Here is a 27,665-nt window from a genome sequence, read left to right as displayed (position 1 = left end):
TGAATCTCTGTCCCAACCATTCCTTAACACAGTACTTCTCGTCTGTTCTGCTAGTGGCCATGCTCGCGTGGTTTAAATCCCAGTTTCTTGTCGCCATTGATACGTCCTTACTACACAGTATAAATGCACACGAGGCCCATGCTTGAAAGAAGGTCATTCTGTGATCTGTCCTTTATTCCTTAGCACTCAAGTCATCAAGGTGGGTGGAGCTTCCCCTTTTATACCTGAAGGTCCAGGTTAGGAGTGTCTCCCACCTAGTGGTCAGTGTTCTCACGGTGTACAACTTAGGTCAGTTTATACATGGGTTACAATGCTGGTTGAATACATGACAGCTTCCCTTCCAGGGAGAGCAATATTAACTTCACTATCTCCTCCTCTCTGCAGTTATTGCTACCCCCTATCTGCTCTATGTTGCCAAAATGAACGGAGGCATCCCCTCCTTGCTTTAATTTTGCCATACCCGTCAGCATCTCCTACAGCTGATGCGGCATGTATGGGATCACATAGTCACTCTGTAATAGTTCCGGACCAGTATTTGTGGGGGTGGACCAAACTTCTGCTGTCTTAAGGGACACATTAGTTTCGGGAGTCCCGGTGCCTCGGGAGCCGGCCGATGCTCGCTATACTGGGGCCCATCGTCTGACTCCTTTCCCTCTGGGTCCCAAACTTCCTCGCCTTCCCCGGGTGCCATGAGACAAACCATCCCTTTGGCCTCATCTAACTCTGCCGTTTACTGGCGGATCTTTTCTTTACAAGTCCGTGATCTGCCCTCTCATAACCCTGTTTCTGCGCTACCCGATATCTTTATCTTTCTTAGCTGTTCTTCTGCTTCGTTGGTTCTCTCGATGTGTCTTTCACTTTGCTCAATGTACGTCTGCAGCTGCCTTCTGCACTCGGTCACCTGACACTGCAAATATTCGAGGTGATTACACAACATTTCTTTTTTAATACTTGGTCCTGCCTTTCTCTATTCAAATTGCTTATCTCACCTTTTAATTCCCTATTCTCATCTTCCAGCTGTACTACCTTTCCCCTTAATAGTTGCGTTTGCTTCTGCAGGCACATGATCCAAATCGCCTTCTCTTTTAACCCTTTGTGGTTACTACTAACTGTCCACTCTGCCGCTTTTTCCTGCGGATCTCCAGAGTGTAGCAGTTCTCGTATCTATGGCTTCGAAATGTCCAGTGTGTTGCATATATATGCAGCTTCATTAGCCTCCATGGACTTCCTATGACTACTCTTAGCCACTGGCTCTACCGCGTTTCGCTGCAGTGAGTCCATTTCCAGTGCCTCTGGCTGAAAAACGATTCCTGACGACCTTGGTCTCCCCTAAGACCACCTCGCAGTGACCTGCGGTTACTGTTACTCTGGCGTCTCTCTGTGGCTACCCTAGGTGACCCGAGATTACTCCAGCCTATCCAAGACTGTTTCTCTCCTCCGGTTGCCCTAGCCGCCCTTGAGATTAGCTCACCCTTCTCTGTGACTACCTCAGTCAATCCGAGATTACTCCAGCCTATCCGAGACTGTTTCTCTCCTCCGGTTGCCCTGGCCGTCCGTGAGATTACTTCTGGTCTCCCTGAGACCACTTCGCAGACTACCCGTGAAGGCTACCCTAGTTAACCCAGGATTACGCCAGCCTACCCAAGACTGTTTCCCTCCTCTGGTTGCCCTAGCCGCCCTTGAGATTACTTCAGTCCCCCGAGACCCCTTCGCAGACTGCTTGCGATTACTTTAGCCGACCTGAGACTTAACCAAGCCTCCCCAGGGTTTCTTGCCCTAGATTTGTGTCCGTGATCTTTGCCAAACTTCGAGGTCCTGCCGCGGTCACCATTTTATGTAGGATGTTTGTTTTCCACTATACTTTGATTCATAGAAATTGTGCAATCAGCATAAGATGTATAGTGTATGTTTTATGTTTATTGTATAATAAGTATATGTGTAAAGTATAAGTTAATGATATATGTATATGTTTGTTTTCTAAATATGGTATATGTTTGTTTGTGGTTATTTTATATATCGGATATTTAGGAGGCCATCGTCTGGGGCCGGGACTTTCTTCGCCCGGCGCAGAAGTCCTGCCGCTGAATTCGGCTCAGCGCCCCTCAAAGAAGGGGAGCGCAATCTCGCGTGCACCACTTCCTTTGAGGGCGGTTATTGGAGCGCTACAGGAGTGGTGAGGGAAGCCCTACGCATACGTTCCGCATAGCGAAAAATCTCTTCCCCATTAACGGCACCCAAGAGCGCTAACGGGGCTTTAAAAAGGGGCAGTTTCTCCCCCTTATTTTCTACGTATATGTTTATTGCTCTGCAGCCCCTGTGCTCGCTGACCTGCGTAAGAACATAATAGGAGCAGGAGTAGGCCATACGGCCCCTCGAGCCTGCTCCGCCATTTAATAAAATCATGGCTGATTTTGGCCTCAACTTCACGTCCCTGCCCACTCCCCATAACCATCGACTCCCATTCATCCCATCACAAACATTGGATCTCAGTTAAGCAACACTTCCATTTTAAAATTCTCATGCTTGTTTTCAAACCCCTCCATGGCCTCACCCCTCCCTATCTCTGTAGCCTCCTCCAGCCCTACAACCCTCCGGGATATCTGCACACCTCCAATTCTGGCCTCTTGAGCATCCCTGATTATAATCGCTCAACCAATGGCGGCCGTGCCTTCAGCTGCCAAGCTCTAAGCTCCGGAATTCCCTCCCTCAACCTCTCCGCCTTTCTATCTCTCTCTCTCCTCCTTCAAGGCACTCCTTAAAACCTACCTCTTTGACCAAGCTTTTGGTCACCCACCCTAATATCTCCTTATGTGGCTCGGTGTCAAATTTTGACTGATAATGCTCCTGTGAAGCACCTTGGCACGTTTCGTTATGTTAAAGGCGCTATATAAATACAAGTTGCTGTTGTTGTTATTCGATATCGTGTGTTTATTTTAGATAGATGTATACATATGTTTATTACATAGAGTTATGATTATTGTATGTTTATTATCTGTGTGTATGTGGTTTTATAAATAACCTGAAGCCAGTGATCAGCAGAGGGGGCTGTAGGGCAGTCATACTGCAGACAAATGATTGTAAAATTAAGAGGATTGGGTATAAATGGACTGGAGCTGGGTGTGGGTTTAACATTTATTTTCAGTGCTTGGGCTGCTGCTGGACAGGGGTCCAGGGGCCGGAGCCAGACACAGACCAGGCACTCTGGGGGCTGGGCACACGTGAGCTGAATTTCCAATGCAGCATCTCAGCGAGTGCACAGGAGAGCGAGCAGACATGCGCCGGCTCGCTAATCTCTCGGCTAATATTGCGGATTTGGACGCGGCCATGGAGGAGCCCGCGAGGGAAGCTTTGTCAGGGTGAACCTCACCTGTGCAGTGGGCGGATGGTCCGGGGAAAGCTCCAGCCTCGCAGTTCAATTTCTCTTTGTGTTGGGTGCTGCTGCTGTCTGTCTGTCTAGTCTGGGTCATGGCTTGGCCATGCATCAGTAGGGTCTGCTGCCTCTCTCGTTTCTGGAGCCAACTGGACAAGTCCGATCTCTCGGTGCCACTGACTGTCCAGAATTATTCCGAGGTCATAGAGCAGGAGGTGAGGTCGGTGGCCCAGCAGGTCCCTCCAGACTCGTCCCTGAAGAGCAACCCGCCCTTGGTCCCCGAGCTCAGAGGGGCAGAAGGTTCTGTCCAGGAGTCGGTGTCCAAGCACGACTTCAAGTCCTGGAAGGTCCGCAAGGAGGCGAGCTGTAAACCCAGGCGCGAGTACCATCCGTCAGAGGTCCCTTTCTCCAGCGACACCCAGTACAAACTCGACTTCAAGGCTTGGCCCATCCCTAAAAAGGAGAATTACCCCTGGGTAAAGGGAGGGCAAGACCAACTGTCCATCCCCAACAGCTCCAGTGCTCACACTCTCCACCCCGGGCCAGTTGCAGACAAGCAGAGAGCAGAGAGGCAGCAGGCCCCCAGGGAACCCATCCAAAGGCACACCAGGGAGGAGGAGATCAGGCCAGCTGTGAAAACCACCTCCTACAGGTCAGTGCCGAGAGCTGTGCACCGGTTTCGCCTTTCTCCGGACAATTTGTTTTAACCCTGAAGAGACTATCCTTTAGTGAGTCACCCCAATCTTACAACCCTTTGGGGCTTGTTCTTGTCGAAAATATTCACAATCTCTGATGTAGCTATCTGTGCGCTCGATTCACAGCTCAGTGCTGCTTCTCTGTACAGAGATCGATAGTCTTTTGATTTTTGAATATTAAGGGATCAAGGCATAAGAGGACAGTGCAGGAAAATGGAGTTGAGGTAGAAGATCAGCCATGATTGTATTAAACGGCGGAGCAGGCTCGAGGGGCTGAATAGCCTACTCCCGTTCCTCATTTATATGTTCTTATGTACTGTGAAACTTAATGAGATTTCTGCTAATCATTAATCATAAAACAATGATTTGATTGTGATGGTTATGATTTCGATTATGTTTCCTTTTGGTATTGTTCAAATTAGCCTTTATGTTTTTTAATTGTGTCATTGGGCAAGCCACCTTAAAAGGGGGGATTTGCACATTTGTTTTCCTGGTGGGAAAAAGATATATAAGGTGAGGATGAGCTGGACTGGGATCACCACTGGTGGCTCACCAGGCCTAATGGTCACTGAAATTCACACTTCACACTTGTCCTGTGCTGTATCAAAAGCTCTCAGCAGTTCCTCCGTGTTTGCTACACTATCCCATCTCCATCTCCATCTGCATCCGGGGTTACCCTGTCCCATCTCCATCAGGAGTTACCCTGTCCAATCTCCATCAGAAGTTACCCTGTCCCATCTCCATCAGGAGTTACCCTGTCCCATCGCCATCAGGGGTTACCCTCTCTTATATCTCCATCAGGGGTTACCCTGTCCCATCTCCATCAGGAGTTACCCTGTCCCATCTCCATCAGGGGTTACCCTGTCCCGTCTCCATCAGGGGTTAGGGGTTACCCTGTCCCATCTCCATCAGATACATATATATAAATATATAACTTGAGGAATAAATAGCTTCATCTTTTTTTGTTAATTCTTGCCTTTTGTCTCAATAAATTAAAAACTAAAATATAATTGAGTGACACATTGAGTGCTGGAATTCTGAAAGCACCATACAGTGGTTTAAATATTCATCATTAATTTACTAAACATCCTTCTTATTGTTTGATTGGCTTGCTTTCTGTGGCTGTCAGTTGCTGTGGTAGTCTGCCACTCCCCTATTAGAATAAATGGACAAGGGCAACTGTCTCTGGCAAATTACATCTTTATGCTGGAGCATACAATGTAAAAGACCCTCTGTATTGACAGCTGTACAGTGTAACGTTAATATTTTGGGATTGTGTTGTGCTGTGTTCAAGCAGGGTCTCAGTATTGTTTGTGTAGTATTTCTGTCTTTTAAACAACACAGAGCATCTTAAAGGGGTATTGTCAACCTCCAGCAAGTTGGTGCTGGCTTTCTAAAGATTTGGAAAGATGTGTCACTCATATGGCAAAAGTGTAGTAACACTGGATAAATTCATTGCTTTGTTTGCACTTGGCACTGTGCTGATACACCACTGAGGTCAGTGTGCTAATCTCAGTCCTTGCCCAATACAGAGACATTTCCCCTTTTAACCCATGAGTCTATCCAATGAATGTGTCCATCTGTCCTCCTTCAGTTATTTATACATGTATTTTGTGGCCATCACACTTTAGAATCGTAGAATTCACAGCACTGGGGGAAGCCATTCATTTCAGTGCGCTGGTGCTGTTACTAACTCTTCAACTGGAGAGATCTGCTATAATCCTATTTATGTGACATTTCGGCATTACTTTTTGATATTCTTCAAGATACTTATCCAGTTGCCTTTTAAATGCTGTTATACTCTCTTCCTCGATCTTCATTTGTGGTAAAGCATTCCATGTTGGAATACACCCTGTGTAACTTCCCCCTTCTGGTGATAACCCTGAGACTATTCCAATTTGCCAAATGGTGCAAATAATGTTGGGGGGAAAAGTATGAAGAAACAAATGGCAGTTATTTGGAATCGACAGAGATACTCTGCAGAAACAAAACATACCAGCAGTGCAACCTCTGCACTTTCTTTATTGACCTTGAAATGAAATGACCCGGTCTTTACTAATCAATTGGACATTGCAGCCTTAAAGGCACATGCATCCACTGTTTTTAGTAGAATACCAGGTTAAAGTTTCTATCCTTATAACAACAGCAACTTGCATTTATATAGTGCCTTTAACATTGAAAAATGTCCTAATGTGCATCACAGGGGCGTAATCAAAAGAAAATGGATGCTGAGCCAAAGAAGGAGATAATGGGAGGTCGACCAAAAGCTTGTTGAGAGAAGTGGGATTTTCGGAGGGTCTTAAAGGAAGGGTTTAGGGAGGAAATTCCCAAAAATATGGCAACGAGAGGCCAATGGAGGGGGGGATGCACAAGCAGCCAGGGTTGGAGGAATGGAGAGTTTGTAGGACTGGAGGGGGTTAGAGTTAGGGAAGAGTGAGGTTATAAAGGGATTTAAACATGAGGGTAAGAATTTTATTTTTAAGGCATTGGGGGATTGGAAGCCAATGTAGCTCATTGAGCACAGGGGTGATGGGTAAGTGGGACTTAGTGAAGGAAGACTTGGATTTCTATAGCGCCTTTTATGACCACTGGACATCTTAAAGCGCTTTACAGGCAACAAAGTACTTTTGAAGTGTAGTCCCTGTTGTAATGTGGGAAATGCAGCAGCCAATTTGCACACATGCAAGCTCCCACAAACAGCAATGTGATAATGACCATATCTGTTTTTTTTTATTATGTTGATTGAGGGATAAATATTGTCCAGGACACCGGGGATAACTCCCCTGTTCTTCTTCGAAATAGTGCCATGGGATCTTTTATGTGCACGTGAGAGAGCAGACGGGGCCTCAGTTTAACGTCTCATCTGAAAGACGGCACCCCTGACAGTGCAGCACTCCCTCAGCACTGCAGTGATGTGTCAGCTTAGATTTCTTGTGCTCAAGTCCCTGGAGTGGGACTTGAACCCACAACATTCTGACTCAAAGGCAAGACTGCTACCCACTGAACCACAGTGGACACGAGGAAAGGGTATGGGCAGCAGAGTTTTGGATCAGCTAAAGTTTACAAAGAGTGGAGTTTGGAGGATCGGCTAGGAGAGCATTGGAACAGTCAGGTCTGAAGGGACAAAGGTATAGATGACGGTTTCAGCAACAGCTGGACTGAAGTAGGGGCAGAGTTATGGAGGTGAAAGTACGTAGCCTTTGTGATATGGGTCAGAAGCTCAGCTTGGGGTCGACTTAAGATACCAAGGCTGCAAACAGTCTGCTGCAGCGTGAAACATTGGCCAAGACGGGGAATGAAATCAGTGGCGAGTTTATGCAGAAGACAATGGCTTCAATCTTTCCAATGCTTAACTGGAGGAAATTGCGGTTTATCCAAGGCTGAATGTCGGACAAGCAATCCGACAACACAGAGGCAGCGGAGGTGGTGGAGAGGTAGAGCTCGGTGTTATCAGAAGTCTTGGCGAGTTACTGCAGTGCTTCTTGGTATGTTGGTTTGTGGAGGGAGTGGAAGTTTAAGCTTGTAATGGATACCCATGAGTGTTTATATAAATAGTAATGGGCAATGGGAAGTGAATACTTTAGAGAATAATGAATACTTGGGAGTGATGCTCTAAAGAATATGAGATCCTTCAGAGTGATTACATGGGAGTATAATGGAGGGATGAATCCCCTCTTGTGTGCACTATTTATGCGGGCGTTACTGTATTTCATTTTATAAAATGTGTTGCTGACACCACGATGCAGCCAGCTGACTGTGTAAAGCTACTGACCGCATTCAAAGCATCTGGATAGATTACGTTGATTGGCTAAGGAAGGGCCATTGGGTTTTAGTTTGGTGGCACATATCGAAAGGAGAAAGAGCAAATGTGTTCATAAAAGCATTTATGAACAGAAGTGGAGGAATGATGGAATTGAATGTAGGTGTGATCATTCGCCTCTCATTAAAAATGTCCACCCGATTTGCAGCTCTAACTAATGAAGCTGATCACGGACCGTGACATCAAAAGGGAACTGGCTATCAGTGAAAACAGGTGATTGTAGCTTGGTGTTCATTGCTGTTGAGTCAGTTTTTGGAATATTTTGCATTGCTTTGGTTGCCCGACCTTCAAAAGGACATTGATGCATTAGAGAGGATTCAGAGAAATGCAATTAGGACAATTCTGGGACTTGGAGAATAATAAATGAGTACACAAAGGACAGACAACCAGTTCTTGATTCTTTTTGTCTCTTGCTCTATTTCTTTCTCTCTCTCTCTCGCTCACTCGCTCGCTTTTGTCTGTGTCATTCTCTTTATTTCTTTCTCTGTTTCACGCTCGCTCTGTCTGTGTCACTCTCTTTTTCTCTCTCTTTACTCCCTTGCTCTGTGTCACTGTCTCCTTCTTTCACATTGTTTTTACCCCTTCGTTCTCTCTCTCGCTTGCTTTCCCTCTTTGTACAGGGAGAGTTTGGTGCATTGAAGAGTAAATTATGTAACTCGTGTTTTAAGCACTGCATTATAATTGTTGCTGTCTTACTCCCTGCAGATACATATAGATAAATCGGAAGACATTGTTGCAAGTTGGATTCCTCGTTGTTTGATGCATTATTTACGCTTTAATATAAAAAATGTAGCTGTACACTACATAGAACACAGCACTGATAGGCTGCAGCTCAGTGCATTGCCGACAGCTCCAAGTTTCAGAGGCAAAAACCTGATTCATCATGCAAAATGCACCACTCTCCTTATACAGAGAAAGCAAGAGAGACAAAGGAGCAGAGACAGAGTGAGACACAAAGCCAGGCACACAGGCCCCGATTTTAACCTAATGAGTCGGACAACCATTGAGCTCAATGCAGCGTCAAATCGGGTAGGGTGTAAAACGGGCATCTGATTCAAACTTGCTCCATTCCTGCCTGACAGGTTACAGTAAAATCGGGGCTATAGAGTGAGAGAGAGAGAGCATGGCACGCAGACAGAGTCAAAATGAGAGAGAAAAATAGTGAGGCAGGATTTGATTGAAACATCCCAGTTCTTACACTCAAGGCTTCCAAACAGAATGAGAAGACAAATGATTTAACTGTGATATTATACGGTATTGGCCCCATAGTTTGAACTCTCTCTCTCTCTCTCTCATCTAAAGAAAATCTCTGTTTCCCTCAGGTAAACTCTGTGTGATACTTTGTGTAAGGAGCATAGAGACAGCTGGCGAGTGTGAGTCTTGCAGAAGCAATAACAGGAACGGGTGTGTTATCAGGGCTGTTGGCCGTTGATCAGCAATGAGTGAGCTGCGCTAAAAAAAACGGCTAGGGGTCAAAATTCGGTTGCTAACGCCTGCTGAACCCGCTGGTGTTAGGTGTTAAGTGGATATAAGGCGGCTCAGACTGGCGCTGGGTGCTGTTGACGCCTGCACGAAATTCGGTGGTCATTTTTAGGTGCGTTAAAACGTAAGGTACTGCCAGCTAACGCCTTGGAAATCATGGCATCAGTACGTGTACGCCTCCTTGGCTCCCACCTCTCCACGTTCACTTTTGCCGCCTCACTTAATGGCTGGCGTCGATGACAAGGTGGAGAAAGGAATCCACGGTATTATTTAAAGGGAGTTGCAGCCGGGGCTCAGAGGTCATGGTCAGTGCTGCGTTTGATGCTCGCACAGAGAGTAGGGTGTTGGCCCCGTACTGCTGGTGACTCGTCAGATTGAGTACTAATATCTCGGACACATTGGGTTCCATGTCGGGAAAATGTGAAAGTTGCATTCGCTATGACTTCTGTCAAAGTTATAGGTGCAGTGATCGCACACCACGTCGCCGCAAGGTGCCGACTTCAGAGACAGCTTAGGGTAAATGTGGATCTTCCCCAGAGGAGTCACCCCAGATGGCAGGGCAGGAGGCCATACAGACGCAGGGTTTACCTTGAGGTACCCGAGGAACAATGCTTAAGACGGCTGAGATTCTGCAAGGCGGTGGTCATGGAGCTTTGCAATCTTCTGCGGACAGACCTGGCAGCCAACATCGGCACCAGGATCTCGCTGTCGTGGCAGTGAAAGTGACAGTAGCACTCAACTTCTATGCTACTCCAGTCTCCTCTGGCGATATATGCAACATTTCACAGCTTGCAGTACATTGCTGCATTTGCCAGGTGACTGATGCTCTCTACAGCAAATGAATGGATTACATCAAGTTCAGCATGTCCAGGGAAGACCAAGATGAGCGCACCCGTGGCTTTGCCAGGATAGCAGGCTTCCCCAGGGTTCAGGGAGCCATTGATTGTACGCATGTGGCATTGAGGGCCCCGCCTCACAATGGAGAGATCTTTCGGAATTGCAAGGAAATTCCACTCCATCAACGTACAGCTGGTCTGCGGTCACAGGCAGATGATCCTCGCTGTCAACGCCCGATATCCTGGCAGCTGCCACGATGCCTTCATCCTGTGGGAGAGCACAGTGCCACCACTCTTCCATCCACCACATGCAGGCCGTGGCTGGCTCCTCGTTGACAAAGGATATGGTATTGCCACTTAGCTCATCACACCCCTCTGCAATCCCATCCCCCTGCCAAGCAGCGCTGCAACACCAGCCATACCGCAGCTCGGGCCATTATCGAGCAAACTATCAGGGTTCTGAAGCAGCATTTCTGCTGCCTTGACTGCTCTGGAGGGGCATTCCAGTACTGACCTGATAGAGTCTCCATGAACACTGTTGTGTGCTGCATGCTGCACAACTTAGCCATTGCCACCAGGGATGGATGATCCACCTCGGGAGGAAGACGACGATGAGGAAGAAGACGAGGAGTTTCTGCCAAGGAGGAGACAGCCTGATACTGCTGTAGCTGGAAGGGCTGCTCGTCAGAGACTCATCACCCATCGATTCCAGTGAATGACTCTTGATGTGCCGAATGCCCAGCCTATACACCCGGGCATCAACTCAACACATCGCTACCCACCCTGCAGCCCTCCGTCTTTAATAATCACTGCATAATCATGTGAACAACCAAAACTTGGTTTATTGAAAACACAAATGTGTGTTGAAAACATCCACAAGACAACAACTTCATCAACATACCCACAGAATTCCTTCATTCACAGAAACATCCAAGTGCAGCTATTGACATCAGTTCATTTTCTAACAGGGTAGCCATCTGCGTGACTACAAAACAATTGTTTCATCGTTTATCCAAGTGCAACAATTTACATGAGCTTACATTGCAACAAGCTACCCATTTCTGTTGGCTGTCAAGCAAGTGTTTGCTGGGTCATACAAGTGCAACTAGTTATAAAAGCTCATATCTTAACAAGGTCAGTATATGTGGCCACCTTCTCACAGGTCCTTATTTTGTCTTGAAGAGCGCTTTACCACCCCTTCCTTTCTCGTCCCCCCACCCCTCATGCCTACTGCTCCTCCTCAATGGGGTCTCAGGGCCTTTAGCAAGGCTGGTAGTTGGTTGCTGTTTTGTAGCTGCCGCCACACATGATGGCCTAGCAGGATGTCCCCGACCAGCTCAGGCCCTGGAAGGCCCGGCTGCGAACTACATAACTTCAGCATGGGTGGACGCACTCTGTTGTGGATGGGTTGCAGAGAGTGGCAGCTGCGAAGGCGGAATGATGTCTTCCTGAGAAATGACATCACGTTCCAACAGGCCCAACAGGCTGCTACTCCCCCAGGGCAGAGCATCATTATCTGCAGTAATCTGGGTTAGGTCAGATTGCTGCCCTGGTTCGGCAAGGTTAGATCTCTGTTGAATAGATATATTCAAAAGTGAGTTAGATGTGACCCTTATGGCTAAAGGGATCAAGGGGTATGGAGAGAAAGCAGGAATGGGGTACTGAAGTTGCCTGATCGGCCATGATCATATTGAATGGTGGTGCAGGCTCGAAGGGCCGAATGGCCAACTTCTGCACCTATTTTCTATGTTTCTATGAACTGATGGAGCCCCAGACAGGATGGCATTGGTCAGTGCATCCGTTGAATCTATTTGCCTCTGCATCAAGAGTGACTGTGACTGCAGTACAGCAGAGAGCTGACTCAGAACACCATGCACTGATGGCATTTGAGTATTTAGGCCTCCAATAGCATTGGCCTGGTGCTCAATGGCCACTCCAATGTCAGTCATGTCTGGGAACCCATGATTCAGCATCCGTTGGTATCTACCAAGGATAAGCTCGATGGGCTGCTGAGAGGCATGAACAACAGTTGAGGCAGACACCTCCATCCTCACAGCTAGTGCATCAAGAGTCTGGAGCACCTTTGCTCTTGTACCCAGCAGATCGCTGTGCAACTGCAGGGATTGTCTTGTGACAACCTCTAGTTCCGGCTCATCGTCGGAGTGCTGCTGAACATCACTCAGGCGTGCATTCACCCTCCGGGGAGCTGGCCCCCGGCCTTCCCCGTCCCCCATGGCATTGCTGGAGGCCACTGGATCCTGGCGCCTCACCAACCTCCGCCTCCCCAACCACCCCTTTGTCATCAGTGCTACTGGCCCCGCTCTCAGATCGTGTACCCTCCTGCGTGAGGTCGAACGAGGTGTCATCCTCCTCCTCCTCTTGGTCGTCGCCACCATCTGCACCCGTGGAAGGTGCCCGAGAAGACCCCGGTGGAACTGGTTGAGCGTCTGAAAGCACAAACATAAAAGAGTGGTTACCTGCAGGGGAGGGGGGCCAGGAGCGAGAAAGGCATTGGTGAATGCCAGTCTCATCGAAAGAGCTGCACAATGATGGTGTGAGGGCCAAGTATCCTGAAGGTCGCTGCAAAGGAACTCAACATACCGTCACTGTCCCGAGGGGGATCGGCCACTCCCACCGCAATCGCATCAACTTGAACGCCCATCAGGGCAGCTATCCATTCCTCCAACGGAGTGAGCACTTGGAGGTCTGGCTCCCATCCATCAGTCCACATTTGCTCCCGCCGGTTGTGTGCGAGCTTCGACTGTAACATTAAAGAGAAAGTCAGAGTTAGAGACCTTCTATCAGTGTGTCCCAAGTGCCTTACATACTTTAGTACATGCTAAGAGAGTCTTCGCAGCTCAATGTAACTACCATTCATGGCATGGACTTGCTGTGGCAATGCTTGAATTTGGGGGCCATATGAAGACTGAGGAGTTAACAACATGAGGGGTGGGTCTGTAGAGCCGAGTACCAAGGTTAACAGTGCATGCAGGCCCTTGCAGTGGGTGAGGCTGAAAATGGGAACCTTGACTGTGACCTCACCCACGTAGAGCATGGATTCCCAAACACTACATTGAGCAGAGAGTGCACATTGAGGTCAGAGCATAGCATGTTGAAGTTTAAAATTAAAGATACTCACCCATATTATCCACTTTTTGCATTGATGTCCTTGGCACCGTGTCACTCGCTCTGCTATTTCTTTGCATAACATTCGTTATGTTTGGGGTTGTGGGCTCCTTCCAGCTTCTGTCCTGAGCACCTGCCGACACCTCTCCAGGGCATCAAGGAGTGCATCCATTGCGGTGTCTGAGAACCAATGGGCACACTGACCTGCTGCTGCAGGGTCTGCCATGCTCAGCTCCTGAGAGAGTGCGTAGAAAGTGAATATACCCACGAGGCGTTGAGGTACCCAATCAACGCCTCAGTGGAATCCAGGTGGCACCAATCTGTCTGTGACTCTGCTCCAGATACTGCCCAATGCCCGGATGTTGAGCCCACGCTTAACGGCCCACTTAGCACAGTGTAGCACCCCAGGTAAGTGTGCAACGCCAGGATTGTATGCTGCTATCCACTCTTTAGGTGGCAAAACTGAATTTCCCCTTGGGGTCCTAACGCCAGGTGTTAAAAATTTCTCTCAGCCGGTGACTCTGCCTCAAAAATGGTGGTACCGAATTTCGACCCCCCCAAGTCGGCCCCTGAATTTGGGGATTGCAACAACATAAAAAGCTCATGCTGAAAGTTTGCATCATTGAGCAGGGTGCAATTCATGGTGTAAAGTATAGGGGCTCGTGCAACTCATAGTGTAAAGTATAGGGGCTCAGACCGAAACAGTGACCGTAAAGTCTGGGAACGTACAGTTACCCACAAACCCGTTGTTTTCCAGGGATCAGATTACTGCCGACCTTTACAAGTACGGGCCTTTCTGCGATCTGGCTACGTCTGCAAAACTACGCTATGCTAAAGCGAGCACAGTAAGATCCCGACATAAAGCCCATGAGGTCCCGCTGCTGTTATAGTTCACCAAGATCCCAGGTGGCCCATCGATCTCGCCGCACCGTTATCAGCTCGCCCTTCCACCAAGTTGCAGCACAAAAATAACTTGGGGCTGAAGGGTGAGGAAGAAATCCAACTCCTGCCGCTCACCGTGAGATGCCCCACTCCAGCAATTTCTAGACCTCGGCCGGGATTTTCCACTCATGCTCTCCCCATCCTGAGATTATCCACACCCTTAATTCACTGGACATGACAATAATGGGCCGGTGGGGTCAGCAGCAGAAACTCCCAGCTGCAATCTTTTGGCTAAGATATAAAACCAAGGATCCATCCACCTGTTCAAGTGGATGGAAAAGATCCCACAATCCTATTTGCAGAAGAGCAGGGGAATGCTTCCAGTGACCTGGACAACATGTATCCCTCAACCAACACCATCAGAAAAATTATAAACTAGTCATTCATCTCCGTCACTGTTTGTGGGACCTTGCTGTGTAGAAACTTGCTGCTGCATTCACCTCCATCACAATAGTGACTGCAATTCAAAAGTATTTCATTGGCTGTAAAGCATTTTGGGACTTCCTGAAGATGTCATATGGTGCTATATAAATGCAATTTATTTTTCTTTTTTTCTGCCAAATTCCTGCCCCACTGCCCTCCCCACAAATTTTGAATAAACTTTGGGAACAGTAATCTAACTTTAGGAATCCACTTGCAGTGGGATAGGCGGTGAATTCATTGTGCACCAGCTCATCGAAATAGTGTGATTTTTGGCATGGGACCTCGTTAAGATGTGCAGCTCCAACAGTGAAGGACTCACTCAGTAGGGCCCTTCCACTCTCCAGCTTCTTCCCATCTTCCACACTTCGTAAACTTGAGCTCATCCAAAACCCTGCTGCCCGTAACCTATCTTGCACCAAGTCCCGCTCACCCATCACCCCTGTGCTCGCTGACCCATGCCCTAACTCGCACCAAGTCCCGCTCACCCATCACCCCTGTGCTCGCTGACCCATGCCCTAACTCGCACCAAGTCCCGCTCACCCATCACCCCGTGCTCGCTGACCCATGCCCTAACTCGCACCAAGTCCCGCTCACCCATCACCCCTGTGCTCGCTGACCTGTGCCCTAATTCGCACCAAGTCCCGCTCACCCATCACCCCTGTGCTCGCTGCCCCATGCCCTAACTCGCACCAAGTTCCGCTCACCCATCACCCTTGTGCTCACTGACCTACATTGGCTCCCGATCCAACAACGGCTCGATTTAAAAAAAATTCTCATTGTTGTGTTCAAATCTCTCCATGGCCTCGCCCCTCCATATCTCTGTAATCTTCTCCAGCCCTACAACCCTCGGAGATCTCTGCACTCATCCAATTCTGACCTCTTGACCACCCCCAATTTCCTTCGCCCCACCAACGACGGCCGTGCCTTCAGCTGTCTTGGCCCTAAGCTCTAGAATTCCCTTCCTGAACCTTCGCCTCTCTACCCTTCTCCTTTAAGACGCTCCTTAAAACCTACATCTGTGACCAAACTTTTTGTCACCTGACCTAATACACCTTATGTGGCTCTGTCAAGTTTTTGTCTGATAATCGCTCTTGGGAAGCGCTGTGGAACATTTTACTACATTAAAGGCTCCATATAAATGCAAGTTGTTGACACTAACAAGCACACACTCAAGTCCTGGAATGGGTCTTGAGCCCATAACTTCTGATTCAGAGATAACCAACCAACTGAATAAAGCTGGCACTTATCAATCAGTGTGGCAATCATCGGTAAATGCTTCCATCATTTCCTGATTGTCGCCTACTCAAGTATTGGAGACAAATGAAGAACGTGCAGTGTCCCCAGAAACAACGTAATGTACACTTCCACAAATGCACCGTAATTGCCATCTTGCACCATCATACCATCAATTGGTACTTTGGCCTGGGCCTTCCTAACAGAAGTCTTCAGCACTAAGGTGAAACAAAGCACTCCAGGTTGATGAAATCAGCACTATCGTGTCTTGCGGTCCCAGTTCAGGAATCAAAGGTGTGAGAAACCCTATACGCTCATACCCAGTCAGCAGGAGAGTTGGATTTCACAACTCAAAAACACCAGTGCAGGCTTTATGGGTTACGTGGATGGTTTAACGTCTCATCTGAATAGTAGCAGCTCTGACAGTGCAGCACTTGCTCAGTACTGCATTGGAGTGTCAGCCTAGATTTTTGTGCTCACATCTCTGGAGTGGGACTTGAACCCATAACCTTCATGACCTGAGAGGCGAGGGTGCTACCCACTGAGCTACGGCTGACATTAATTTAAACTAGGCCCAACCAATGGCACAGGCTCTACGCCAACTCTTTTGGGACCACGCACCACCCACTGCCGAAGCCACTCATCCTCGAACTGGAAATCGTCTCCCTATTGGTTTAAAATGTTTAGATTTAAACATTTCAAAAAAGGTGATGAGTAAGTGTCTCTTCAGAGAGCCACTTTGAAATGAGTAACTGCACTTGATGAAAGGCCTATCTGTTATATGCAAAATGCAAAAGAGATTACAGCACAACTTGTTCAGGACAAAAGTATAAACAATACAGACAGTTTTTGCAAACCACGATTTAGATGTTCACCTGCAACGGCTTCTCTTCCTGCTCCTTATCATTAACTCTGGTGTCCCGCAAGGATCTATCCTTGGCCCCCTCCTATTTCTCATCTATATGTTGCCTCTTGGCGACATCGTCTGAAAACACAGCGTCATTTTCCACATGTAGGCTGATGACACCCAGCTCTACCTCACCACCACTTCTCTCAATCCTTCCACGGTCCCTAACTCGCACCAACTCCTGCTCACCCATTACCCCTGTGCTCACTGACCTACAATGACTCCTGGTGAAGCAGCACCTCGATTTCAAAATTCTCATCTTTGTTTTCAAATCATGGCCTCGCCCCTCCCTATCTCTGTAATCTCCTCCAGGCCCACAATCCCCCGAGATATCTGCACTCTTGTAATTCTGCCCTCTTGAGCATCCCTGATTATAATCACTCAAGCCATGCCTTCTGTTGCCTAGCTCTGGAATTCCCTCCCTAAACCTCTCCGCCTCTTTATCTCTCTTTCCTCCTTATCTCTCTTATCTCCTTTAAGACACTCCTTAAAACCTACCTTTTTCACCAAGCTTTTGGTCATCTGCCGTAATTTCCCCTGATGTGGCTCGGTGTCAAATTTTGTGTTTGATAATGCTCCTGTCAAGTGCCTTACGACTTTTTACTACGTTAAAGGTATTATGTAAATAAATGTTGTTCTGACAAGATGAGCACTTCAGAGATTATAGTATTAATGTGCTTTAGTGGAGTTGAGTTTTAAACAGCAAAACAGAATTGAATTAACATTTTATTACTACTTGCCAAACTGAAATATCATCTTTATCAACGTTTATAGCGTGTCAAGGAAGGTCCCAGGTTCCATGTTTGATCTGTGCTGAGTTGTGGTGTGAAGGAGTGCTTGTATTTAGCAATCCTCAGATGGCTGAACTTTCAGAGTCTTCGCGTGGTAGAATCGTTCCCTGTCCAGAACTTTGTCATCGAGTGTATATTGACGGAATGTGGATCTGTGCCTGTCGAGATCGGCCTGAAGCAGGAGGAGACTCGAGAACTGAAATTCTTTTAGCGACAAACTATGGTGCCTGTTTTTTTCTCTGCAGTTAGCGCTGCTCAAGAAATCAGATTCTCAGAAATGGCACTTTTGAAATCCAATAGTTGTTGCAACTTTATCAACATTAATTACAGCGAAAACCAGACTCCCTCCTAATTTTCATTAGGACAGATTTTAGTCCTTTTTTTATCAAACTCAAGGGATGGTACATTTTCCCTTCAGGCTTTTAAAACCCAAACCTGTCAATACCCGCTCACTATTTCATGTTTTATCATATCTACTGCTTGGTCTCCAACAACAACAACAACTTGTATTTATATAGCGCTTTTAACATGGTAAAATGTCCCAAGCTGCTTTACAGGAGCATTATAAAACAAAAAATTAACATCGAGCTAAAGGAGATATTCGGGCCAATGACCAAAAGCTTGGTCGAAGAGGTAGGTTGTAAGGAACATCTTAAAGGAGGTTGAAGAAGCGGAGAGGTTTAGGGAGGGAATTCCAGAGCTTAGGGCTGAGGCAGCTATAGGCATGTGGAGCGGTGAGAATCGGGGATGCACGAGAGGCCAGAATTGGAGGAATGCAGAACTTTTGGAGGATTGTAGAGCTAGAGGAGGTCACAGAGATAGGGAGGGGTGTGGTCATGGAGGGATTTAAACACAAGGACGAGAATTTTAAAATCAAGACATTGCTGGGCCGCGGGCCAGGGGTGATGGGTGAACAGGATTTGGGGTGCCTTAGGATAATATTTTGGATGAGCTTAAGTTTTAGGAGGGTGAAAGAGGGGAGGCCAGCTAGGAGAGCATTGGAATAGTCGAGTCTGGAGATAACAAAAGCATGGATGAGGGTTTCAGCAGCACATGGTCTGAGGCAGAGACAGGTGATATGACAGAGGGGTAAAGTAGGTGATGGAGAGGGTGTGGGGTCGTAAGCTCAGCTCACAGTCTAATAGGATGCCAAGGTTGTGAATAGTGTGGTTTACCCTGTGGCCAAGGAGTGGGACGGAGTCAGTGGCTAGGGAATGCAATTTGTGGCTTTGACCTTGCTCCCTTTCAATGTTCCCTTTAATTTTTTGTGTGTACATGCCCTATAAGGGGCTGCACGGGAGCTGCAGGGCGCTGTGAGGCCATGCAGCTTAAAAGGAACATTGGCCCCTTTCCTTGTTTTACTTTTAGATGGCGGGGGGGGGGGGAAGAATCACCTTCAATCAGAGGGAAATAGTGGAGTGGTTTGTGCTATATGACAATTAGAGACAATCATAGAAAATCAAGGTTAATTAGACCCATTGGGTTAAAGAAATGTGTGTGTGCCAACTGAGTATATCGGCAAACTGTAATACGTAGTACGCTTATTGGAAGGAGGGAGGGAGCAGATGGTATTGGACGCTGGAGTGAGGTGTTCATGGCGGTAACACACAACTTGCAGAAACTCTTTTTGTTACAAATATTTGTTCTAAACCCTCACTTGTTTGTTCCAGACAGGAGTTCCAGCCCTGGACTGGAGTTAAAGTGGTCAAACCTGTGCGGATAAGGCAAGGTTACACTCCCCCAGGGGATAAGATCGTCCTTGAGAGCAGTTACAGGGCTGCCTTCACAGATGATGCCTTCCGACGTATAGAACCACTTCAGGTTGCATCCAGCAACTCTCAGAACCAAATAGCTTCAGTAGCAGAGACGGGCAGCACAACAAAGTCTGAGAGCTCAGTAAGTACACGTTAATCCTTTCCAAATGGGTGGTATCGAATCGGCAGCATGTTGTACATCTTGCCTGATTTTCTTTTCCATTGAAGTCGGGCGAGGTATAAAGTGGGCAACCCATTCGCTGTTGCCTGCTTTTCACCCAGCGACAGAACTTAAATTAACTCCGTGAGTTCTGTAATTCAGTCCTTCCACGCTGACTGGTTCAGCTCCCGTCTAGGATTTGGGTTTATGAACTAGTCTAGTTTTTCAGGTACATTACTGAACGTGAGCTGCATTGTCAAAGATGTATTCTTCTGCTGAGATATTACTGGTTGAATTGGATTAGCGTACCACCTGGCTGGATAGTAATGTTTAACTTTGGTACAGTGATGTGTGGCCTTTCTGTGTCTTCATTCATTCGGTATCCGTGACATTTCTGCGGCAAACCAGTGTGATGTGAATGCTGAGCCTGTCTAGTGTCTAACAATACAATTACATAAGAACATAAGAAATAGGAGCAGGAGTAGGTCATTAGACCCCTCGAGCCTGCTCCGTCATTCAATAAGATCATGGCTGATCTGATCATGGACTCAGCTCCACTTCCCTGCCTGCTCCCCATAACTCTTTACTCCCTTAACGCTCAAAAATCTGTCTATCTCCACCTTAAATATATTCAATGACCCAGCCTCCACAGCTCTCTGGGACAGAGAATTCCATAGATTTACAACCCTCTGAGAAAATAAATTTCTTCTCATCTCAGTTTTAAATGGGCAGCCTCTTATTCTAAAACTAGGTCCCCTAGTTTTAGTTACCCCGATGAGTGGAAATATCCTCTCTGCTTCCACTTTGTCAAGCCACCTCATTATCTTATATAAGATCACCTCTCATTCTTCTGAACTCCAAAGTGTATAGGCCCAACCTACTCAACCTATCCTCATAAGTCAACCCCCTCATCTCCGGAATCAATCTAGTGAACGTTCTCTGAACAGCCTCCAATGCAAGTATATCCTTCCTTAAATATGGAGAGCAAAACTGTACGCAGTACTCCAGGTGTGGCCTCACCAATACCCTGTATAGTTGTAGCAGGACTTCTCTACTTTTATATGATATCCCCCTTGCAATAAAGGCCAACATTCCATTTTGTTCCTGATAACTTGCTGTACCTGCATACTAACTTTTTGTGTTTCATGCACAAGGACTCCCAGGTCTCTCCGTACTGCAGCACTTTGCAATTTTTCTCCATTTAAATTATAATTTGCTTTTCTATTATTCCTGCCGAAGTGGATAACCTCACTTATACTCCATCTGCCAAATTTTTGCCCACTCACTTAGCCTGTCTATATCCCTTTGCAGATTTTTTGTGTCCTCCTCACAATTTGCTTTCCCAGCCATCTTTGTATCATCAGCAAACTTGGCTACATTACACTCGGTCCCTTCATCCAAGTCATTAATATAGATTGTAAATAGTTGAGGACCCAGCACCGATCCCTGTGGCACCCCACTAGTTACTGTTTGCCAACTGGAAAATGACCTATTTATTCAACCTGACCTAATGGTAGTACTGGACTTATGTACAGTCCAGTCAACTTGCAAGCTATACATGGATCAAATGGCTTTCTCATCTCTATCTACCTTGTGATCAGGACCATAACTTACAGTTCAATTGGATCTGCAACGAGTGGAACAATAATGTTCCACTTGTATACAGTCTCATGGAACAGTAACATACCATTAATAAATAACAATTTATATTTATATAAGCACCTTAAAACATCCCAAGATGCTTCACAGGAGTGTAATCAAACAACATTTGACACCGAGCTACATAAAGAGATATTAGGACAGATGACCAAAAGCTTGGTCAAAGAGATAGATTTTAAGGAGCATCTTACATAGATTTACATGGATTACATAGGATACAGGCCATTCGGCCCAACCAGCCCATGCCGGCGTTCATGCTCCACTCGAGCCTCCTCCCATCTTTCCTCATCTAAATCTATCAGCATAACCCTTTATTCCCTTCTCCCTCATATGATTGTCTAGCCTCCCCTTAAATGCATCTATACTATTCGCTTCAACCACTCCCTGTGGTGGCGAGCTCCACATTCTCACCACTCTCTGGGTAAAGAATTTTCTTCTGAATTCCCTATTGGATTTCTAGGTGACTATCTTATAGTGATAGCCTCCAGTTATGCTCTTACCCACAACTGGAAACATTTTCTTTGTGTCTACTCTATCAAAACCTTTCATAATTTAATAGACCTCTATTAGGTCTTAAAAGAGGAGAGCACAGTAGAGAGGCGGAGAGGTTTAGGAAGGGAATTCCACAGCTAAGCAACTGAAGGCATGGCCGCCAATGGTGGAGCAATTAAAATCAGGGATGTGCACGAGGCCAGAATTAGTGGACTGCAGAAATCTCAGAGGGTTGTGGGGCTGGAGATTACAGAGATAGGGAGCGGCGATGCCATGGAGGGATTTGAAAACAAGGATGCGAATTTTAGAATTGAGGCGTTGCTTAAACGGGAGCCAATGTAGGTCAGCAAGCACAGGGGTGATGGGTGAACAGGACTTGGTACGAGTTAGGATAGATACAGGCAGCAGTCTTTTGGATGAGCTCCAGTTTATGGAGGGTGGAAGATGGGAGGCAGCCAGGATAGCATTGGAATAGTCAAGTCGAGAGACAACAAAGGCGTGGATGAGGGTTTCAGCAAGAGATGAGCTGAGCTGAGGGAGGGGCGGAGACGGGCGATATTCTGGCTCGTGCTGTTCCTTTATCCACTGAGCCATCAGACCTGCAGTCATTTTATGACAGGTCGCAAACTCACTGCTGCCGTCTGCACACAAATGGACCCACTGCCTTAATCTGTACAGTGCTATTAAGTGCAGCATTGTCACTCTAATACCCTGAACTCCAGGAGATTTACTGAAGTAGTGCATGAAGGGAGAGTAGCTCCAGGTAATGCCATTGCACTTTGTGATGAAACACCTGTCACACTGTACTGCGATAAAAGAGACAAAGAAAAACAGTTTTAAATTTAAAATTTGACGTTTTTATAATCTCCTATAAACAATTTACTACCTGAAAAAATGAGATTCCCAGGTTTAAATTGTTCAATATCTGGGCCAGAAAGGTCGATTGGCATTGTATTAATAATTATCACGTCGTTAAAAGGTACTTATGCTGTTAATGATCAGATTTAACTTTCTGTGGCGAGTTTAATGGACAATCAATGTGCAAATCCAGCACGTTTTTTTAAATAACGGGCCAGCTTAGAGTGAGATGCTGTTTTTGCGACGCCAATGGCGGAGTGGGTTAATCAGCAAGTTCTGGAGATTTGCAAGGCCGTATCTCTTATTCCTCTAAATTTGCTGACCGATTTGCACATTAATAACGGTGTGAGTTGTTAATATGCCATTATTTTTCCAGCAAGATCCGGTCCAACATCTTTGTACCTGTTGGAGGTTGTCTTGAGGAAGCATTGGGACACAGTGTCCATGACCTCTTACCCGGAAGTTATTCTAGTGGCAGGTTTGCTGGTTTTGGAGATTAATGAGATTAACCAGTGCAGGAGGCATCCGACAATTGGTGGAGGCATGCTAAATGGCCACTCGTGAGCTGTGCAGTGATTTTAGAGGAATCGGAGACAGGCATGTAGCGGTCAATTTATTTCTGCTATCAGTACTGCATGTGGTACTTTAAAGGTTCCTGCATTTTCCTTATACATATCAGCCATTGAGAGCCAGTGGGCCTGAAATTCAGTCCCGCTGGAAAGCTGGTGCTCCCCCTTCCTTCTGGTGGCCATTAGCGCCAAAATGTTTTCGTGGCTGGGCCACCCCATATTCTGCTCCAAAAGTGAACAAATGGCTTATTCAGCGCTTATGAACCCTTCCAAAGTGGATTTTTCAGCGGTGTGGCTGTCTTAATTTGAGCGTTATCACCACTGAGAAATTCAGCATGCAGGTAAAGGTTTCTAATGAGCCAGCTGCTCCCTGGCCTATTTAAAGACCAGGGTTTGCAGCAAGGCCCTGAGGGGGGGAAGGAGTTTGGAAGGATGGCTGGTGTAAGAGGTGCAAGGAGAGCCAACAGGTTCACTGATATGGAGCTGGAGACACTGATGGACGGTGTGGAGGACAGAAGAAAAATACTGTTTCCTGACGTGGGGAGACCTGGCAGACTGCCAGTACATAATGCACGGAGGGAGATTGCAGGGGAGGTGTCAGGCACCTCCATATATGTGAGGACGCACCCTCCCAGGAGGGTGCTGGCCAGTCTGCATCTGGCCCTTCCAGGGTGGCGATGGGTCGACGCTCTTGGGTGACAGGGGATCCTCCTGCGCCTCCTCTTCCTCCTGCTCCTCAGATGGGACTGCTGACTTGACCCTCAGCGGCTGTCCCCTCATGATGGCTAGGTTGTGCAGCATGCAGCAGACCACGATGATTATGGAGACCCATTGAGGAGAGTACTGCAAGGTGCCACCAGAGCGGTCCAGGCACCAGAACTTCTGTTTAAGGATGCCTATACACTGCTCGATGATGCACCTGGTGGCACAATGAGTGTCATTGTATGCATGCTCTGGCACTGTCCTGGGGTTCTGCAGAGGAGTGAGCAGCCAAGTGGACAGGGGATATCCCTTGTCCCCAAGCAGCCAACCGCAATCCTGATCCGGGCCGGTGAAGATGGCAGGCACACAGGTCTGGCGCAGAATGAATGAATCATGGCTGCTGCCTCCCTTGCCCGCTACCTGTCTGCACGGTGCTGACAGTGATGCCTTCTCCTGTGTGCCACCCTGCTTCTGAGCAGGTGTACCAGGTGTCGCTCTCCCAACACTCCTCCCATCCTCGGGGTGAACCCTGCCAAGCAGGTGTCTGCAGCCCACAGGACTCCACTAAAGAGTCAGACCTGAAAGTTGTACAAAAGTACAGGGGTATGTGCAAACCTCTGAGCAGCACTCAGCAGGTTTAATGGAGCCAAAACAATTAATAAAACTGTATGAAAAGCTAAATACTGCAAGACCGTGGAAAATGAAATAAAAACACTAATAATGAATAAAACTGTATCAAAAGCTAAATACTGCGGATGCTGGAAAATGAAATAAAAACACTAATAAGTAATAAAACTATTTACCTACCAAAGGGCCCCAGTGGTGTCGCGTTCGAGCACCGCATCGAAAACCTCGTGGGGGCACAGCAGGGAAAAGTCCTATCTTTTCCTCGGTGAATTTCGCTGTCCTGGTGGCTTTTCAGCAGCCTGCACGCTGCTTCCCCCTCTGCTGGAAACTCACCTTTACAGCGGCTTCACCGCGCTCTTTCCAGCGGAAGTGAACACCGCTCAAATCCTCCCCGAGCTGAATATGGCTCGGGGAGGGAAAATCATCAGACCGCGGCGGCCGATCGATTCTGTCGATTTTCTCGATCGTCTGCCCAAACCCCGCGGTAGCCGTCTCATCGGGGATGGTGAATTTTGGGCCCAGTCTCTGTTAGGAGTACCAGACTGCACTGTGTAATATAGAGACCCAGAGTGCAAACACGTTCAGGCCTGAATGTGATGCCCTCCACAGTGGGATAACCACTCTATGAAGTACCAGAGGCAACCGGTGCTTGCAGAATCCATACAGCAGCAAGAGTCAGCACCGTGCTAAGAGTGAAGGAGGGGAGGAATAATTGGAAAAAAAAACTTTAAAAAGCCGCATAGGAACAGATTTAACCTTTCAAAGGGAATACGTTCCAGGAGTTAGATCAGCCACACCAGAGACATTCACCCACGGCAATTGTCAGTGAGGCTTGTCAGAGCAAAAAGCCTAACTCTTGATGAAAGGCAATCGCACCAACTGACTCAGACAGCAGGTTCTGCATTCTCAGCATTTCCAGATACACTAATGAGCTGTCCTGGCTGCAGGATCCGGATTTCCCTTGCTGACACTTAATCTTTTCAATGGCTGAAACGCTAAAATTGTAAATTCAGCTCTCCGATCAATAGGCATTATTTTAAAGTCCGATTTAAGGCCACTGCTCACAGCAGCCAAACGACTATCAGCATAACAGGGGACGTATGCAATACCTGACTGAATGCCTGACTGATTCTCCTTTCAGGGCTTTTCTTTCACAATCTTCTGCCTCTTGCTGAGTTGCCACATCTAACTGACCATTCCTCACATGGGTGGGCTTGCAGAGGAGAATGAGAGAACAGTTGGGTGCTGAGGCCTAAACGCTGCCTCACTGGCCCTGTCAGGATTTCCTGGCGCATTGGGTCCTTCCCTGTCCGCCACATGCAAATGGCCGGTGAGGGCAAGGCCTTGGGTCCCCAGAGTATTTGCCTCCTGTCCAGCCTACTTGCCACAATTTACCAAGGCCTCCAAGCAAAAGGCAATGGCAGCAGGCCCCAGGAAGTGGCAGCCAATGGAAATAAACACTGGGAGAAATGTAAAACAGGCTGCCAATTCGCAGTCACCCGTTTCACTCCATGTGTCTCCTCCACATGTGTTGTCTCCTCCTCAGCGTATCCCTCTTCCGCACATGTCACCCCAATGGGAAGTGGATCAAAGACATATTAATGAGGCCTGGGAGTTTAAATAACCCTGACCTCACTTCTGTAGCCGCGGGTGAGCCGGGAAATCCTGACAGGGCCAGTGAGGCAACGTTTAGGCCTCAGCACCCAACTGTTCTCTCATTCTCCTCTGCAAGCCCACCCATGTGAGGAATGGCCAGTTAGATGAGGCAACACATCAAGAGGCAAAAAACTGTGAAAGAAAAGTCCTAAAAGGAGTATCAATCAGGCAATGTGCTGGAGTATTGCATAGGCTCCCTGCTCTGCTGATAGCCATTTGGCCACTGTGGCCTTTATTAGGACTTTAAAATAATGCCTATTGATCGAAGCGCTGAATTTACAATTTTAGCTGTCTGGATGTAAAAGATCCATGGCACTTTTTCCAAAGAGAGAGTTCTCCCAGTGTCCTGGCTAATATTTACCCCTCCACTAACACCACCGAAACAGATTATCTGGTAATTTATCTTGCTGCTGTTTTGTGGGACTTGCTGTGTGCAAATTGGTGTTTGCCTACAAAATAACAGTGCCCGCGCTTCAAAAGTAATTGATTGACTGCAACGCGCTTTGGGATGTCCTGAGGGCTGAAAAGACACTGTGGAACTGCTGCAAGAAACTACTTCTCTCTCTTCCATTAACTCTTTCTGATCTATTCAAAGGAGCCGGTGGTGAAGACAAAGTTATCACCATCGTCGAATTCCTCAGCGGTGTTCCAGACCCGCTCCCGTGTGCTGAACATATAAACCCCGTCGCGGCCTCTCCTTCGAAGGACCTGGTCCCAATGCTGAAGTAGTCCCAGGCTAAAGGCAGCTGCTTTGAATCCACCACAACAAACTATGCAAAACAAGCCTTGGAGAAGAGGAATGTTGGCGTTTGAAGTGACAGTCACTTGGATGTTTGTCGAGAGTTGCCTGATAAATACTTGTTAATGTACAATGAATGATGAATCAAACGGGTCTTGAGCAAACCCCATTTAATGTGTGTATGTCTCATCTGCATGTTGGGTAAGGATAGATTGGTTAATTACCAGAGACTTGAACAAGCAATAGGTCGGCCAATAAAAGCTGAGAGAAAATGAACATCTGTGTGAGTTTTTCTACCACTATTGCTGTGCCTACTGCAAGGAACTTCTCTATTCAAACCAGGAGAACCCCCTTTCAAAGGAGGGAGATTTCCTCTGTCTGGAGAGCCCCACTCTTTCAAATCAGGAATTCACCCCGAGGAGTGTCTCACTCCCATTCACAACAGAATCATTCCCTCCAAGGAGAGGAGATCCATACTCCAGCATGGGTCATTCCCTGCAGGAGGTCCGTGTTTGTCAGTTATAGACTGTACCAGGATCATCCCTCTCTTTCCCCCTTAAAGGGCCACAAATTTTATTTAAAAATGTTTTGAGTGTATGTGAAACACTACAATGTAATTACATAATTTGTGTCATTGTATCACAAAAATGGGAATGTTTATTGGGAGCAGCCAGATAAAGGGCAGTGGTCTTGTTCAGTCCTGTTGATGCCTGTGTTAAGGTATTAAATGCTGAGTTTTGATGGGAGAGTTAGGGTACGAGTGGATGGGCTTTGATGAGCGTGTTAATGTCCGAGAAGAAGGGCTTTGATTGAAGAGTTAGCAT

At 47.1% G+C, this 27,665-nt stretch overlaps 1 protein-coding gene across 1 annotated transcript; it reads left to right on the top strand.

Annotated features, from left to right (window-relative positions):
- Nucleotides 1-3,465: 3,465 nt before the first annotated feature.
- map6d1 (MAP6 domain containing 1) lies at nt 3,466-27,050 on the top strand. The gene is made up of 3 exons (XM_070882212.1): nt 3,466-4,022; nt 19,296-19,521; nt 26,698-27,050. The coding sequence occupies exons 1-3, from the start codon at nt 3,466-3,468 to the stop codon at nt 26,779-26,781; spliced, it is 867 nt and encodes a 288-aa protein (XP_070738313.1). The 3' UTR covers nt 26,782-27,050.
- Nucleotides 27,051-27,665: the final 615 nt, after the last annotated feature.

Source organism: Pristiophorus japonicus, chromosome 6 (genome assembly GCF_044704955.1).
Source record: "Pristiophorus japonicus isolate sPriJap1 chromosome 6, sPriJap1.hap1, whole genome shotgun sequence".
Taxonomy (NCBI): Eukaryota; Metazoa; Chordata; class Chondrichthyes; family Pristiophoridae; genus Pristiophorus; species Pristiophorus japonicus.
The sequence above is the reverse complement of the archived record's forward strand: the minus strand, read 5'-3'. Positions and strand labels throughout refer to the sequence as shown.

Coding starts and splice junctions, on each gene's coding strand:
- map6d1 (XM_070882212.1), top strand. CDS start 3,466: ATGGCTTGGCCATGCATCAGTAGGGTCTGCTGCCTCTCTCGTTTCTGG. Junction 4,023..19,295: donor GTGAAAACCACCTCCTACAG/GTCAGTGCCGAG, acceptor TGTTTGTTCCAG/ACAGGAGTTCCAGCCCTGGA. Junction 19,522..26,697: donor CAACAAAGTCTGAGAGCTCA/GTAAGTACACGT, acceptor ATCTATTCAAAG/GAGCCGGTGGTGAAGACAAA.